Here is a 16,447-nt window from a genome sequence, read left to right on the forward strand (position 1 = left end):
CATCGGTATTTGAAGTTGTTAATGTTATGTAACAGACCTTGATCTCTAACTGATTTAACACTGGAAACAGTTAGAGAAGTTTCAATGGAAATCCAATAAGATCTTTGCATGTGAAGTACGTCAGAGACTGTAATTGACACAGAGGGAACAATGCTCATCTCAATATTCCCACGCGACCCAGTCTGGATGTGGGTTTGTACCTCAACTTTAATTAAGTTAAACCCATTGAAAGCAATATGTTTGCTGTGTTTTTAAATAAAATGGTGTGGGTTTGCGTCTGTGGTGTGGTCGTCTATAAAAAACAAACTATTTTATGGGCTGTAAAAGCAAGCATTGTGATTAAAGAAGAAAAAAAAAACACTGAGTTTAAACAAACTTGAAAACCTGTTTTATTCACACAAGAGACCATTTCAGGCACTTGTAATCAGACACACACCAACTTTGGCAAAGTGCTGGTGTTACAAAATGGTGTTAGAAATGACCAATTGCAGTGTTTTTACTGAGTCCAACAGACTTTGCCAGCAGTTGATACCCTGCAGCTGTTGTGTTTGATTTGAATTCTTCCGGTTTGCTTATTGGAAGGGTTTGTGACCTGCACCCCGCTGCAACTGCACTTCATTTGTAGTATTTGTATTTCACCTTTGGGTTTACTTCAGTTCAGACAGGTTTAAGTGACCTGAGAATACCAACATAATAACAGACTTACAGATCATATACACTGAGTGTCAAATGTAGTCTTAAACTGTAAACTTTACCTTCATTATGATCGAAGCAAAGGCCTGACCAAATCCATCATAGGTTGGGCTTCCTTTAAGATAAAAGGCGACAGAAAATGTTCTTGAAACCTTGATGAGAATCTTTTGTATCCTTTCTTTCTCCGCATCTTCTTCTCGTGTACATCTTCCGATTTGTCTCAGTTCCATATTGTCCCTCCTCCGGAACGGCTGTTTCAGATTCACTACTTTTTTATTTTTCCACTCCCCGCTGCTTTCAGTGTCCTTTGTCATTGCTGCTGTCCTGCTGTTTCAGGACACTCTCCAGATGTTTCGCCCTAATTGGAGGCAATTGCTCATACAAGTCAAAGCCAAACTCTGAGTGCTGTTGTGGCAGACGGAAGAGCAGCAAGTGGTTCCTCAACACCTGGAAATGAGACGAAGGAGGTGAGAAGAGCAGTAACGGTTGTGGTATGACTATTTAGCCTCTGAAGGCAAGGTCCACATTTCGAGAAGGGGTCTAATGGCAGGTAGTACTGACATGACTGCTTGAAATGCAATGAATAGTACAAATAATTTCATGAGGACTAAAGGGCAAAGTCTTTATTATCACACCTCTTTCCCCCGACTAACACACAAACGGAGAGATGTCAGCAGACAGCGGCTCAGAGGGCCCCGGTGAAGACACTGAAGTGAAGATAACTCCAGTTGATGACAACTGTGCTTGTTATTGTAGGTCCAATAACAATATCTTATCAACACAAATTGTTACAAAAAAGTTGTCTGTATGTGGTCTGTTTCGCTTAGTTTGCCACGCATCTTAAATGTTGTCAAATCCTTGTAAACGTATCTGCTGGCTGGGACAAAGCAGCCCGCCCCACTGGACCAGCAGCGGAAAAGATTGATACTGATATGTGTTCTTCATTCTTTCTAAACTTCACTTGAGAATAGTAATCATTTAATTGGCATGTTAGATAGTTTCCAGTGATATATTCATTTAATTCAAATATATTTTTGTATATTTTTTGAGTACTATTCAAAAAACAAGTCAAAGATCATCAGGCAAACTGTTTCATTCTTTCAGAGCCTGAAAAACCTGAAAGCCTTCGCACCAGGTTTAAAAAGTGCTCTGGACACATGCAGGAGATTTCCACATTGTTACCAGATTCCAGGTACTTACAGACAAGATGTCTCTGGGCTTTAGCGCCCACCACCAAAATATCAATTTCCTGACTGTTTAGCTGGAGGAAGTCTGCCGCCATCAAGTGGTTGATTTCTTCCAAGCAGCTAACTTGGGAGGTGATGGAAATTGTCAGGGGGATAAGAAGCTGCATGTCATCTGCATAATTATGTTATGTTTGCTGAGGATGTAGCCAAGGGAAGCACATGTTGAATATAGGAGGTCCAAGGAGGGAGCCCTGTGTGACTCCACACACTAATGTTTGACTGTTGCAGTGGAAGTCCCCAAGTATATATAAATACAAGTTTGATTATGCAGTTAAGATACAACCCACCTGAACCTGAACCGTGTTAAGCAGACCCACTCAGTTTGTTAACCTTTTCAGCAGGATCTCTGAGTCCACTGTGACAATTGCAGATTTTGAGTTATTTTATTGTCACCTTAGATCCTCATGTCATTAACAAACAGAGCACTTTCTGTACATTGTACATAGATTAAATAAGGGCTATTTAACTTTTCATATTGGAAGTGGATTTACGGACATCTCTTTCCTAATTTAAGTCTAAGGGGAAAAGTATTTTTGACGGACCAGGAATTTGTAATTCCACAGTTTGGCCACTATGTGAAATTTGCTTCAAAGGGTTCGGGTTCAGCCAGAGTTAACGGATAATGGATAACTGGGCTAGGACTTCCTCTTCTATGCAGTGGTCTTACGGGCCCATTTAGAGAAAAATAGACCATAAAGCAGGTTATAGCTTTAGGACAGGCCTTGACAGGTTGCCACCGCTACCAGAGCTATATATGGCGTCTATGTCACTCCTTGACAGTCCAAATATTGTCACTTTCATTCACTGGTTGCAAATAGTCAATATGGCACAGCCTTAATCCCAGATGGCGACGGCCAAAACGCCAAACTCAAGGCTTCAAAACGGCAGTCCACAAACCAAAGGGTGATTTAACTATGACTATGTCTACTTCTTATACACAGTCTATGTATGTTACAAACCATCTGGCAGGTCAGGTAAATTCCCATACAGATATCTGGCTGGCCGGCAGACAGCAGCCAAAAGCAAGTAGGAAAACTTCCAGCTCCCTCCTGACGATCTCCCTCCAGCCAGCTGACACCATATTTAGGTTTTTGTAGTGAAATGAAGAGGTATCGTAAAGTCACGTTGCACTGAGCCGTAGGACACAGAACCATGGAAATAATGCACAAAAATGTATATTTGAATAGTTTGAGTCTGTGTTTTAAAAAAAATAATATTCGAATGTCATTATTGGCCAATTTTGAAACACTTTACATGAAAGTTGAAACATTATTCACCCTTAGACATAACAATGAATTGTGTAAGATTTAAAACAAGTGAAAAAACAGTAAGAAAAAATGTCCAGCAGCACAACAGTGACTTGCATGGTGGTGAACATGATGAGAAACAGACGGATTTATCAAAGAATGTGGAGAGACTGTGGAGAAAAAACCCTCAGAAAGTTTCATGGGAGGAGAGGTGAAGGGTTGGTACAATAAAAGAGAAAAGGCAAAAAGTAGAGAAGTACCTTATCGGTCAAGTAGTAAATTTTCCTCAGCATACTGTGTCGAGTTGCTTCAACCTCCTGGAAAAAGGATTTAAGATCAAAGGCTTATTGACGTACTGTACTGAATCACTTTAAGTCACGAGTGTATGAACTCTACACATGCATGCACAAGCATTTTCAGCAACACAGCTGTAAAAAAAAGATCTTTGTGAATACAAGTAAATAAGTTTAAGTTGCTAAATGTATTTCTTATTCTAGGGCGTTTACCCCAAAACATCACAGCGAAATAACAGTCACATACCATGATTCAAAGCAATATTTAGGATCATGAAAGAACCAAGTAGGATGGCCCCTTGACAGTTAATTCATAACATGCGAGTTTTGCAGAAGTATGAAAGCTGAAGGATTTTGCATCCAATGAGTTCATATTTGGTGCAGAAAAATTTACCTAAATCCTTATCAAAACACTCAAAACTCACGCAAATCCAACCTTCTATTCAGTGCAGCAGCTTCTGGATTTGCTAAGTGTCCACATATGTGGCAGCTGTTTGTACTATATTTGACTGTGGCTGACATTGAAAAAGGCACAAAGCACAATCTTAACATTAATAAATATACACTGCTGTACCTGTGCTGCAGCATCCTGAGAGAAGATGAAAGTATTGACGTGAGACAAGGTAACCACGTATAAGACAGGACACCAGCGATGCTTCAGGGTCCCCGTAACCAAAGAGCGGAAGTAGAGATTGAGGAGAGGAAGGGAGTCTTCAGGGGGGGAGGTGAACCGCTCGATAGGAATGGAGAGCTTCAAATTAAGTGACAGAAAAAAAAATACATTTATCCAAACTGATCATAAATTAATCAGAGAATATTGGTCAGGGAACACTTGTCAAATGACTCTCAAAGTACAACTGAGAATAACAGCAGCATCCTCATCATTACCTGTTCCAGAGTGACTCCCAGTGACCTCAGCATTCCCACATGTTCTCCAAACACAGCCAGCCTCATGGTGGCGCTGTACCTCCTCTGCAAGGGTAAGAGCACCCAGCAGCCAAACAGCCGGTCTCCAAAGGACACAGCTTCGTACTGGGACAAAAGAGCAGTGTACAGGTCCTGGAAGGAAGCTAGACCAGGAGGAGGAATGCTGAGGTCCAAAGAGTCCAGCCTGGATCGCCTGAAAGGGGATAAGATTTGGTTCTTCTCTGTGCTCAATTTAGCTTTTGTACAGCAAGAATATGGATATCAAACATGTTCAGACCTGGTCAGCAGTCGGAACAGACCCCAGGCCAGTTTCTGAACAGGTCTCTCCAGGAACAAGTCACTGGAGCACAGGAACACGCAGGACAGGCGGGCGAGTTTGGCGACAGGTGGTATCACCTACAACATAACAAAACATTCTGGAGGTTAGTCACAACAACAAATAGACAGATACAAATATAACGTTATATTGCCTGACAAAGACACGCTAGAATAGAAGCTTGATAACCAGAGGATCAATAGTAATGACTAGTAGCTATTTAACATGAATATATTGGGCCTCATTTACCAATATATTCTTAAGCTTGATCTTAAATTGGTTCTTGAGAACGGTCCTACAAAAAATCTACGTCAGATTCACGACGCGTTCTTCAACTGCACACATGTGCGATTATAATGTTGAATGCCATTGTCCGCATGTTTCCAGTTGACCATAATCAGCTGACACAAAAAAGGCATGAAACTGCAGAGCCGTGTGCGCACAGATATTGAAAGAAAAGTTAAAAGAAGTCAAGAAGAGGGTGGAGCAAATCAATAATAAAGTAATAATTAAGAAAGTGTATGAAGATAAATAAACCCATATCTAAATGTGTATAGTTCTGAAGTGGAGGTACAGGTTCTGCAGGAAGTGAATACCAAACGAGCCGTCATATTTAGTAGCGACAGAAGTGGATATAAAATAACAATGTATGAGACGCGATTACTCATTAAGTGTTAGTGTAGCTTTCTTCTATGTTACAAGAGCATAATGCTTTGTAAAATAATTAAACCAAGTGTCCCAAAAATAAATCCCAAATAAGAGAGTCTTCAAGGAAACTGCATAAGTAGTGTTTGGTGATTGTTATAAAAGGCAGCAATAAACAATTATTTTCGATATGTCTGCTAAATAAAATCTAATTGACTGGTTTCTGCACCTTTAGTGCCTCCTCCCTCCAGACCTCCAGCAGCAGCAGCCACTGCAGACAATGGGTCACCGCCTGCAGCGCCCCCTGTGGGAGGTGTTCCACCTCCAACCCGCCGCCGTCGGACAGCCCTGTCCGCTCATACAGGCTCACGAGTGGGAGGAAAGGCCAATCGGATGGCACAGTGGGACCAGTGAGCTCTGGGAGGAGGTGGGAGCTTATCCAGGGGCCGCGGCCGAGGAGAGCGTTTCGGGACGTCAGAACGGATGACTCCAGATGGGCCAGATGAGTGAGGAAGCAGCCTCGGATGGATGGCAGCTGGATGCAGGCTTCTCTCAGGAGAGCGCCGACAGTCTGCAGCGAGGGAGAGGTGTGGTGGTGTGTTTCCTCTTGGAGTTTCAGCTCTCCCAGCTCTACAGCCTCAGGACCTCCACTATGGCCCTCTCTGGAAAGCAAACAAACATACAATGAGTAACACTGAAGCAGAGAATGAGGAACATCGCTTTTGGTAGAAATGGATCATCTGCTAAATTTTTTTAAATTCCAAAGAGATGTTATTTTGAATATAATATGATCTGTGAAATGAGATTATATTCAGCCCCGTTAATTACAAAGAAAGAATGTATGAGTCAAGAAAACAAAAAAGGCTCAGTGTTGATTGTGTTGGCACCTACTGGCAATTAATTAAAAATGAGTAAAGTAAAGTCGACTTACGATATAAAGTCTTTGTTGAAGATGATGGTGGACAGCAGTTCATGTCCCAGGTATTCACTGCCTGGTAACAACCATGGTAGCAGAACCAGCGCCACCTGGTGGTACAGTGAGGCATGCTTGGCTACTTCTGGCTCAATGGAAACCTGAGGAAACACAAAAAAGGTTATTATGCATTGCTAATGAGAGGTGGGTTTGGTTTGTAACAGAAGCTACCACCATCTGAAAGAATAGCAGAAGATAGTGTTGCTGACTGAAACAAAGCTTTAACTACACGCTTTAGGTCACGGGCCACTAACAGGACCCAGGCGCCGTTGTATCTGGACCCTGGACCTATGACCGATCGATAATTGAGAATTATTCAAACTTGACAGAGTGCTCATATTTTAACCGACGCAGCTTTTCCAGCCTTTACGCCACTGTGTTCAGACGATTATTAAAAGTGCAATGTGAAGCTTTGCTGCAAGACAAAGCACAACTCGTTTGAGCAAACGTATCGACTCACATCTGAAATGAAGGAACAGAATCTAAGAGGCCAATATGATCAGAATCCTAACACATTCATTCAATGTCCAACAATAATGTCAACAGAGATAATAGAGGTGAAACAAGTGGTTTTAATAACAGATATAGTCCTCTCACACATTTTATCAGAGAATAATATAATGTTGTGGCTTTTTTGGTTGCCATCACTAGACATATGAATTAACTGAATGTAAAAAGCTACAGAGGAAAGACAATTCAGTTACATTTATTTTTCAAAACCTTTCAGTAATGTTTTTTTTTTTCATTTTTAAATCTAGCCCTTATTGCAATTGAAATGAGAGGAATATGTTTTTATTAGAGTATTTATAATTCATCCAGTTAAATTTGAGAACTGATAATAAATATTGTTGAGATATTATTTATTTGATTTGACAGTCAGTTGTTGACTTCATACAGATGTTGAAAGAACTGCTAGGCTACTTCAACACATATGGGACTAAATCATAGCGTTAAGTTAAACTTTACTGTGATGTTCCGGACCTTTGCATGAGGACATTTTCACAAACTGGACCTTGTTGAACATTAGTTGAATACCCCTGCTTTAGGTCAACACAATCATTTACGGGACATTGATCAAAGTTGGATCTTACCAGTCTGTGTGCCAGCCGGAGCAGCAGGTAGAGGAGGTGGTGTTCATGACGAACCAGCCAGGCTCTGGTGTGAGACAGAGTGGGCGTAGCCTGACTGCAGCTTCTCAGGTAACCAATCACAGGTTCTGACAGGAGGAGGCCGTTGAACTAGAGAGGGGTTGAGATAAAATATATGGGATTTTGTCCAACCATGCACTCGTCTGCCAAGAGGCCACAACCAAAGATTACACTGGATCGTTTTACTGATTAGTACCTTATCTTTGGCTGAAGGTGTGCTAAGCAGTGATACAATCTAATGAACAAAATGTATGTATTGCTTGGCTCACTATGGCCTGTCCCTGTCCTTGCATGACAAACAACAACTCTAAAGTTCTCCCTAACTCTCCCTAAATATTTACCTTGTAGCTGAGGCCTTTGTGAATGCCTGTGATGGTTTCCAGGAGAAGCCCCAGGGCTGTGAGAAGAGGGAAGGGGGAGCTGGGAGCAACCAGCCCCGGACGGTCCCTCCATCCTGGGCAGGCCAGACCAGGGAGGCTGGGAGTGGTTTCTGGGTCCTGAAGACTAGACTGGACATTACACACCACTGAGGAAGACCTGGTGTAGAAAAGAAAAGAATAATAATTAAAAAAAGCTGTCAAATATAAGTTTTTTTTTTTTTTCAGAACAAAATTAGGTTGAGAGCAAAACAAAGGCAAATGCCATCAGTTTTCCTTATTTAGACATTATTATTTGACAATATGAACAACAACAACTGCTCTCACAGTAAGTCAGACATACTTTAGGTTCTTAATCAGGCCTTGAACAACATGGTGGGACAGCAGGGGGAGGAGAAGCTCGGACGCCAGCCGCTCCAGTTCCTGAAGGGCCTCTACTGGCTTGAAACAGTTCTGAGGAAGATAGTCAAGTAGGTCATGGATTCAAAGCTTGGTAAAGCACACATAGTTCAACCATGGAAACTAGTTAAGAGATAACAATACACTTAAACACTGCAGAAAGTATAACTTGATTTGTCCTAACCTGTCTGGAGAGCTGATGGTAGTAAGCTTCTAGGTAGACCAAGTAAGCTGGTATGACAGCCAGGCTGATGTCTTTCTGAACTGGATTATCAAGGTTCTTCACAAAGCCCCGCAAATGTCCCAACAAGGATGCCTGCAACCCTGTGACATGACCCCAAGACACAGGAGGAGGAGGAGGGCACTCTTCTCCATGAGAGCTGTGGTAAAACAGAGAGGGTAATGTGTATAGGGCTGCAACTAAAAAGCATTTTAATTGTTGATAATCTGGCAATTATTTTCATTATTAATCGGTTAGTTGTTTGGTCTATAAAATGTCAGAACCTGTTGCCCAAAGCCGAGGTTGACGTCCTCAAATGTCTTGTTTTGTCCACAACTCAAAAAGGTATACAATTTTACTGTTGACACCAGAACATATTCGCTTTTAAGAAGCATGTCTGAGATAATTTAACCATTTATTTCTTTAGAAATTACTCAAACCAATGAATATATTATCAAGATAGTTGCTAATTAATTGAACAGTTATCAATTTATTGATCCATTTTTGCAGCGATAAAAAAGGATCCAATTGTGTTGTGTGATGATTTCAAACTCCTTTAATCCTGAACTGTACCTGACCATGCCAGCCTGCAGCTCCTGGTGGCAACCAGCTGTGTGTGTGACCTGCGTGAGCAGAGAAAGCAGAGCCAGAACCCGCTGGAGCTGCAGAGGCAACAGAGGATCTGAGTGGGCCAGGGCTGTGTGAACTAGCTGTAAGGTCTTCGCTAAGCTTGGATATAGGTCTCTGTGGAAACATAATGACAAACACTGTGAGAGAAGCACAAAGCAGTGGATTAGAGTGTCAAGCTAATCAGTACAGTCATTATGAAACGGTTCTACAGATTCGCTGTCTCTAATCAGCCTACTCAACGCTCCTGAAGAGAGAGTCCTCTGTCCCTTGTGGTCAGATTGAATGAGTTCACTTGCATGTATAATTTGCAGGCCTGTCCATAGCCAGCTGCCACCGCCCACAGCCTGTAGGCCTCCGTGGTGATCCTGAGGGCCTCGGCCGGTTCCAGCAGCAGCTGACCGGGCTCAGCACTCAGCAGACAAGGCAAACGCTCCTTCACTCCAAGAGAGTTTAACTGGAGAGAGGGGAGAATAACTTAGATAGGATAATGATGATATTGGTACTTGTCGTGAGGTTGCAAATCAGAAACAGTTATGCATTTCATTTTTCACTTTTTGTATTTTACAGATAGTCAGAACTGCAAGTAATCCCAGAAGTTGGATTTCAGACCGGTGCACATCCTGTACTAAGCACAACAAATAACTTGACATGATCAATAAAGATAGGTGTCAACACAACACCCTTCACACACCACTGGACACTTTCATATCAGCTGCATCAGTTCATCTAGTTATTAAAGACCTCTCTAAAACACAGTCATTCTAATACATTCTAAAGCAATTCAACAATGTTGCTGGCACTGTATTCCACTTACCAGTCTGGCACAGGTATGTCTGCCAGCGGTGGCCAACACTCTCAACAGCTTCATGGCGCTGGCCAGTGGGAGTCCGTAAACAGACTGAGGAATGGAAGAAGATGGAGCCGTCCAGGAAGCCGGAAGGAACTCTGACAACACCGTCTCCATCAAGCGAGGACATTCAAGCACCTGTGAGTGAAATGCAATCTTACTGAATTTGGCAGGATGAAACTGTAGACAACAATAATTAATTGTCCTGTAAGCATGTTGATTAAGTGACTGTTATTTTTGTTACATGGGTGGCAGATAAGGAAGAGTGCCTCGCGATGCGAGTCAGGATCTGCAGGACGTCCTGGACCACTCGAGGAGAAGGTCGGATCACCTCGAGGATGTAACGCAGTCTGGGGAGCAGTTTCATCTTTAACAGACCCTGAAACACAGACAGTAAGCATTCAATCTTAATCTTCAGAACTTAATTACTGTACATTTACATAAAAAAACTCAAATCTCTCTGCCTGTATGGCCTCGATTTACTCGACAATCAACGTTTATCATATCGACTTCACACTTGGCGGCATGCTGGGTACAGCTCGCTCTCCGTTGCGCAACACATTAAATAACGTACCAATACCCACACTACCATATGTATGCCAGAAAAAGATTTAGTATGTTCCAATACAAAAAAATGGCACCCAAATGATGTGTATATTTCCAGACAGGCAGGTTTTGAGCCGGCACTGCAGCTCTGGTTATTAAAATCTGAAAAAGCCAAGGAAAACAAGCAAAAAGTAAACATGTTTACCTTGACAACATCCTGCCTGGCAGCGTCATGATCAGTCTTCCTCTCCTCCTTTTCTTTAGCCGTCTCCTTCATACATTCGGGCAGCCCAGCATCATCCTCTTCTTCCTCCTCCTGAGCAGACGGCAGCAGAGGGAAGGAGGCCAGGCCGCGAAACCAGGAGAAGGTGTAGTCCAAACACTCCTGAGAGGGGAAACAATGAATATTTGAACATGAGGGACAAAACATTGGGATTGGGATACTCTTATAGAAAAAACAGTAACATAAAACCAAAGTATATCATCTCTTCTACTAATTAAGTTTTCGGTTCTGGGACATATTTTGTGATACCTGGTCAATGTTACTGTGATTTTATTGCACTGCATTTTGCAAACTTTATTTGTCTTTGCAGATAAAATGACATAATAAAAATGTAATGGATTGTCTTACTTCATCGTCTTCACACACAAGGAGGGCTTTAAGTGCATGCACAGCTGCAGACATGACTCCCTCCACACCGTCGTCCAATGCAAAGCGGAGCTGGAAGAGCAGGCCGGCGTCGAGCAGAGTGGACACCATGTTGCCTTTCAGAACTGACAGGTACTCTCCAGCACGTGTCTGTGGGGTAAGAAAATCCGCCATTTGAGTGAATAAAAACATGTGCCTCTGCAGCTACACTGTGTGTGTGTGTGTGTGTGTGTGTAGGTGTATGTACCTTTGAGAGGATGTTGGCCAGAGTGCCGAGGGCCAGACTCCTCTGCTGGATGAGCTGACTCCGAGACAGCAGGAATAGTTCCTGCAGGGAGTAACCTGCCCGCTGCAGAGAAATCCTCAATGTTAGGAGTAAAATCATCTCAAAGCAAAATACCTGGAGCCTTGTCTCACACGCTAACTTTGAGATTTATCTGGTTTTCAGTCTCACAATGATGCTTCACTTTTTTACAGGTGTCATAAATGTAGCATAACAATCTGTCATGGCAGAAAGTGGAAGTTCTAGTGAAGAGCAGGTTATGTCTCGGGAGAAAATGGAATCAATACTTCGACATTAGTTCACAAGTTCTATTTACTAAAACAGATCCAAGAAAAACACTGAATTCAAATGAACAAGATAGGAAATTAAAGACTGTTCCGGAACAGTCTTTAATTTCCTATGATGATCAATGAGCCACCGTAATGAGATTCAAAATTACAGGTAATGTTCAGAACTAATCAGAATTTAACTTTGCAGTTAGCTGGTAGTGCTGTTGTGCTGTGTGAGCCAAACCCAGCTATTAAACACAAAAGAAAGTCATGAAGAATAGATCTGATGCTGGTATAAACATTGTATTGGCGACTTTAAACATTAAGGACACAAAAATAAATATGAATAAAATGACTTCTTCCACTGACCTCAGGCTCCTCTCCGTGGTGGTGCAGGCCTAAATGGGTGGGCAGATCCTCAGTGGGTGGAATCAAGGTCCCCGTGAAGTCAAACCGAGCCTGCATGGCCTATCAGTACACAGAACCACAGTTGACTCAATGCAAAAATACTCAATGAAATGCAAGATTTAGGTTGAAATTGATCAAACTGGCACCTGCTGGTGTCATAAGAAATATCTCCTTACCTTCTTGGTTGCTTTCCTTTTGGGTGCAGGCAAGTCTTTCATCCACTCCAGCTTCTCTGGCTCCAGCTTATTCATGTGGACCCACTCTTTCTGAGGCTTCAGCAGCAGGTCCGTCTCTGAATCCACACACACAGAAGTGTAAAAGCAAGACTCGTAACTATGGATGACTTAATCTAATAATTGGTACAACTGTTGTCTGTTGTAGCCAGCACAGATAAAGTCACAACTCCAACATGTGTCAAAGCTGTAAACGCAAACTACTCCTGCACTCACTCCCCTCAACACCGCTCTTTCCCACGGCTATGATTAATGATACTTTGGAAGGAGCTGAGGCAATGCCTCGCTATTTATTCTCAACCTCAAAACAAGGTTTGTTTTCTCTAAAGGGGTGGTAGAGAAGGCAATAAATCATCTCTGCGGAGAAAAAAGTGAATCGCCTTAACATGAGTCTTCAGAAAGGTCCTTGAGACCAAAACGACAACGTGATATGTGGTGTGCGCGTTGCCTTCAATTCATCTAATAAATCATCTTTGACCAAAATAACAGAATGACACATTTTGGAAAACGTTTGGTATCCATGATGTGCAAGATCTGTCTATTAGCAACACTTTCATCAGGACTGGGAGTATACGTTGAATGATCTGCAGTAACTTAATTGCAGAGAGTGGCTACTTCTGGCTCAGTCTGGCCTTTCTGCTAAATCAATCAAAGTGAAGTCAATGATCAGCATTATATCGGGACTTTAGCCTTGCGGCAGAAGCATTGCACATGAATTATACAATTAAGAGAATGGATCCTTGAGAGAGAGGGAGAGCAGAGAGAGTGAAGGAAAGAGAAGCGAGTGAGAAACATCAGGAGGGAGATGAAGGGAGGAATGGAGGCAGAGAAAGCTGGCAGACACACAGGTGGGATGGTCTGACGGTGGCACATTTAAAGCTTTCCCAGAAAGATAAACCACTGATCAAAATAATTTGATAATCTCAGCAACAAGATTACAATTAAACAGTGGTGAAAGAAGAGTTCAGGTCCTTAATTTAAGTACAAGTATTACCGCACAGTGAAAATACTCCACTACAAGTAAAAGTAGTGCATTAATAATAGTAATAATAATGTACTTTGTTACATTCCACCTCTGGAATATAAACAAGTCTAAGGAGGTAAGAAGTAGTGTAAAATAATAGCATAGTCATCCCTATAACTTTGATGCTATCGATGTATTTATATCTCCGGCAGCAGCAGAGACCAGGAACAACTGACAAGATAGACCTGATAAAGAGGTTGCTATTAAATTCATCATACCCGTCACAGCAGGTGGTGGTGGCAGGTCCTCCTCTCTTTCCATCTCTACTTCTTCGGGTTTCGGAAAAAGCACAGCAGCACCAGAGGAGACTGACTGTCTGCTCTTATTTTCAAGAGGAAAATTGTCCCTGCTGCTTTTGCCCCAGGGCTGTTTGGATGCGGAGGCAGAGGACGGGACGCTCTGGGCTTTGCGAGATTTAACAAAGTCCACTAGTCTAGGATCTGGGAAGCAGAAATAATTGTGTTATACGCAGTGGTACCAACAAAATGTCCTGTACTAGTTATAATACAAGCTCAACACATATCATGTCTTCATGTCAATATATATGATATATGAATTAACCATCATGTGAACACCATGATTGCCTACCGAGCTGACATAAGAGCTTCTTCTGCTCCTGTAGTATCTCAGATTGAGACATGGCCTGGAGCTTAGCCTGGTTCTCCCTGTGGATCCTCATAGTTTCTCCTGAGCTATCTGGGGCCCCAAGCCCCTGACCAGACAGCCGACTGAGACATGAGACTGCAGTTGGCTCTGGTGAGTGGAGTGGAGAGGAGAGGGGTATAAAGACAAAGGGAGATCAAAATAATGTGAAGAAGGGGTTCTGTGGAGAAAGATACCACAGACCAATTCCGAAATACAAAACATGTGAAATAATTACTCCTGATCATCTGAAGCACCACACTGACCTGTATCCATGCTGGTCTCAGGTGGCATGTTCTGCTCTCTGTGTTCAGGTGTGTGAGCAGCTTCAGATGCACAATGTAAAGGTGTCTTTCCCTCCTTTAGTCTCTGAGCTGCTAACTGACGTGCAAAGATACTCTTCTTTCCAACAGCGGAAGACAGCGACGCCTAGACGTAAGGATGAATTAACTTTAAAAATCAAGTGGAATTACATGTATTGTGATGATACAATGAGAGTATGAACACACAGCTTGAATATTAAATCTTCAGAAGTTTAAAGTATTTTTAAGTAGTATGAGATTCTGCAGGTAAAGATACGCTATTTATTGTAAATTGCCAGAGTATGTTGCAATGTTTGTAATGAAATGTTTCACACAATGTAAGAATCACATCCCTTATAAATAATTGACATCAATGTTATCTTACCTGACTGCTGGTTTCTGAACGGTGCAATACTTTAGGGAAAGCCATGCCTGTAAATGCTGGTAGAGATATTGGAGTAGCGCTGGTGTCTCTCTCCTTAAACAAAGAGGGGTGTTACAGATCCATTGATGAAATAATAGATTAACTCTGATAGAAGAAATCTGCGAAACCCACTAGATGCATGCATACTTGGAGAGGTCCAACAGGGGGGGGAAAGCTACTTTTTATTAAGCACACAGTCACTGATTCATACTTGACATTTGCATTCAACAACAGGTACTTACAACTATTTTGGAGAGAACAGCACTGATGTGCATGTCATGTTGGTCCAGCCTCTCCCCAGCATCCTCATCCTCGAAAGTAACACGACTGGCTTTGAATCGAGACTTCTTCGGAGGGGCAGGCGTCAGAGACGGGAGTTGGTCTGGAAGATCTGGAGGAAACATAAAAAATATTCAATAATCTTACATTCTGTTATATATGATCCATGTGTGTAACTCATCCCTGTCTATGTGTTTCTAATCTCAAGAAACACATCTTTTACCTTCTATGGTGACAACATCCTTCTCTCTTCCTTCGTTCTCCTTGTTATATTCCCTTCCTTCTCCTTCTTCTCCTCCTCCTCCAGGCTCGCCTCTCCTCTTGTCAGGTCTGCGGACCACAGTGGCAGCAGACGGTGCCCCAGAGGTCAGAAACTCCTCCTGCTCTCTCAGGAGGTCTGCCTCACAGTCCGATGGCTTGGGACGCCGCAACATCCCTCGAAAGGACACACAAGATCATGTTAAATGCATTGCCACTGTTGGGTGTAATTATAACGCCTCTGTCCATTCATGCCCGTATTTACTTCCATAACACCTAGCTAACTGTTAACCTAAGCCCTGAATCTGCTTTACGGGAAAACTTTCGACAGAAGACTATTGAAGTGAAAGGTGCCGATTCAAGGAACCCAAAGCTGGAGTTTGCCCTAAAAAACAACTGCGTGACGCCCCTGTTGACAGATTAAAACAATATTATTTTTCTAAACAGAGAGGGGGCCATCGTAATTTATGGAAATATTGTAATGTAAACGTTAACTCTGGAGTAACGTTGATTAGTTAGATGCTGCACGTTGGTTAGCTTTGCTAACCTTAAGGCGAAGTAACGTTATCTGGGAGTGTAAGAAAGGACAGACAGCAACACGCTTTCACTAATAAACCAATTAAATGACACATAATTAACGTTAGCTTAGAACCGTTAGCTATTGCTTTAACGTCAGTTAAGTTTACGTCCGACTCGGACCGGGGGACGAGTTCAACACACAGTTAGTTAGCTATCGTTAGCTTAACGTTAGCTTGAAACGTCAAACAGTATTCAGCTAAAGGTAAAATTACCCAACATAATACTACAATGTGTCATTAAATTGTGGCCGTATTTGTTGTTTTAAAATATGTCACAACTGTCGTGGCTAACCTTCAGTTGATGCTAAGTGTTGGGTCCGTGTTACCAGCGTGATACACAACTCTCGGTTGACCACACGGAAGATTTTTAATGTGACACCAAGCTCCTCCTTCATAATAAAAGCTCGGCCCGAATAAACCGACAGGAACGCGCAGATTCTTCCTTCGTTTTTCTCCTACATCCCGCTATTTCTGCCAAATAATTTAAAGATAATTAGAGGCTTAGAAGGCATACGCAATGTATCTGAGTTGTTGACAAATATTGTAATGCGTCCTCGCTGATTTATCCCGTGTAACGCGCAGGGTTTCCC

At 42.3% G+C, this 16,447-nt stretch overlaps 1 protein-coding gene across 1 annotated transcript; it reads right to left on the reverse strand.

Moving 5' to 3' along the window:
- Positions 1-398: 398 nt before the first annotated feature.
- Positions 399-15,455, reverse strand: rpap1 (RNA polymerase II associated protein 1; the record flags this gene model as incomplete). The annotated part of the gene is made up of 26 exons (XM_079216454.1): positions 399-1,140; positions 3,448-3,504; positions 4,055-4,231; positions 4,369-4,600; positions 4,685-4,803; positions 5,598-6,030; positions 6,300-6,442; positions 7,433-7,579; positions 7,831-8,026; positions 8,210-8,319; positions 8,450-8,645; positions 9,059-9,225; positions 9,408-9,569; positions 9,930-10,100; positions 10,207-10,341; positions 10,714-10,893; positions 11,140-11,307; positions 11,405-11,506; positions 12,079-12,177; positions 12,294-12,409; positions 13,593-13,814; positions 13,963-14,127; positions 14,274-14,445; positions 14,704-14,796; positions 14,985-15,133; positions 15,245-15,455. 26 exons carry the CDS (start codon positions 15,453-15,455, stop codon positions 991-993), a joined length of 4,272 nt encoding a protein of 1,423 aa, XP_079072580.1. The 3' UTR covers positions 399-990.
- Positions 15,456-16,447: the final 992 nt, after the last annotated feature.

The sequence above is a fragment of the Taurulus bubalis genome (assembly GCF_910589615.1).
Source record: "Taurulus bubalis genome assembly, chromosome: 1".
Classification (NCBI taxonomy): domain Eukaryota; kingdom Metazoa; phylum Chordata; class Actinopteri; order Perciformes; family Cottidae; genus Taurulus; species Taurulus bubalis.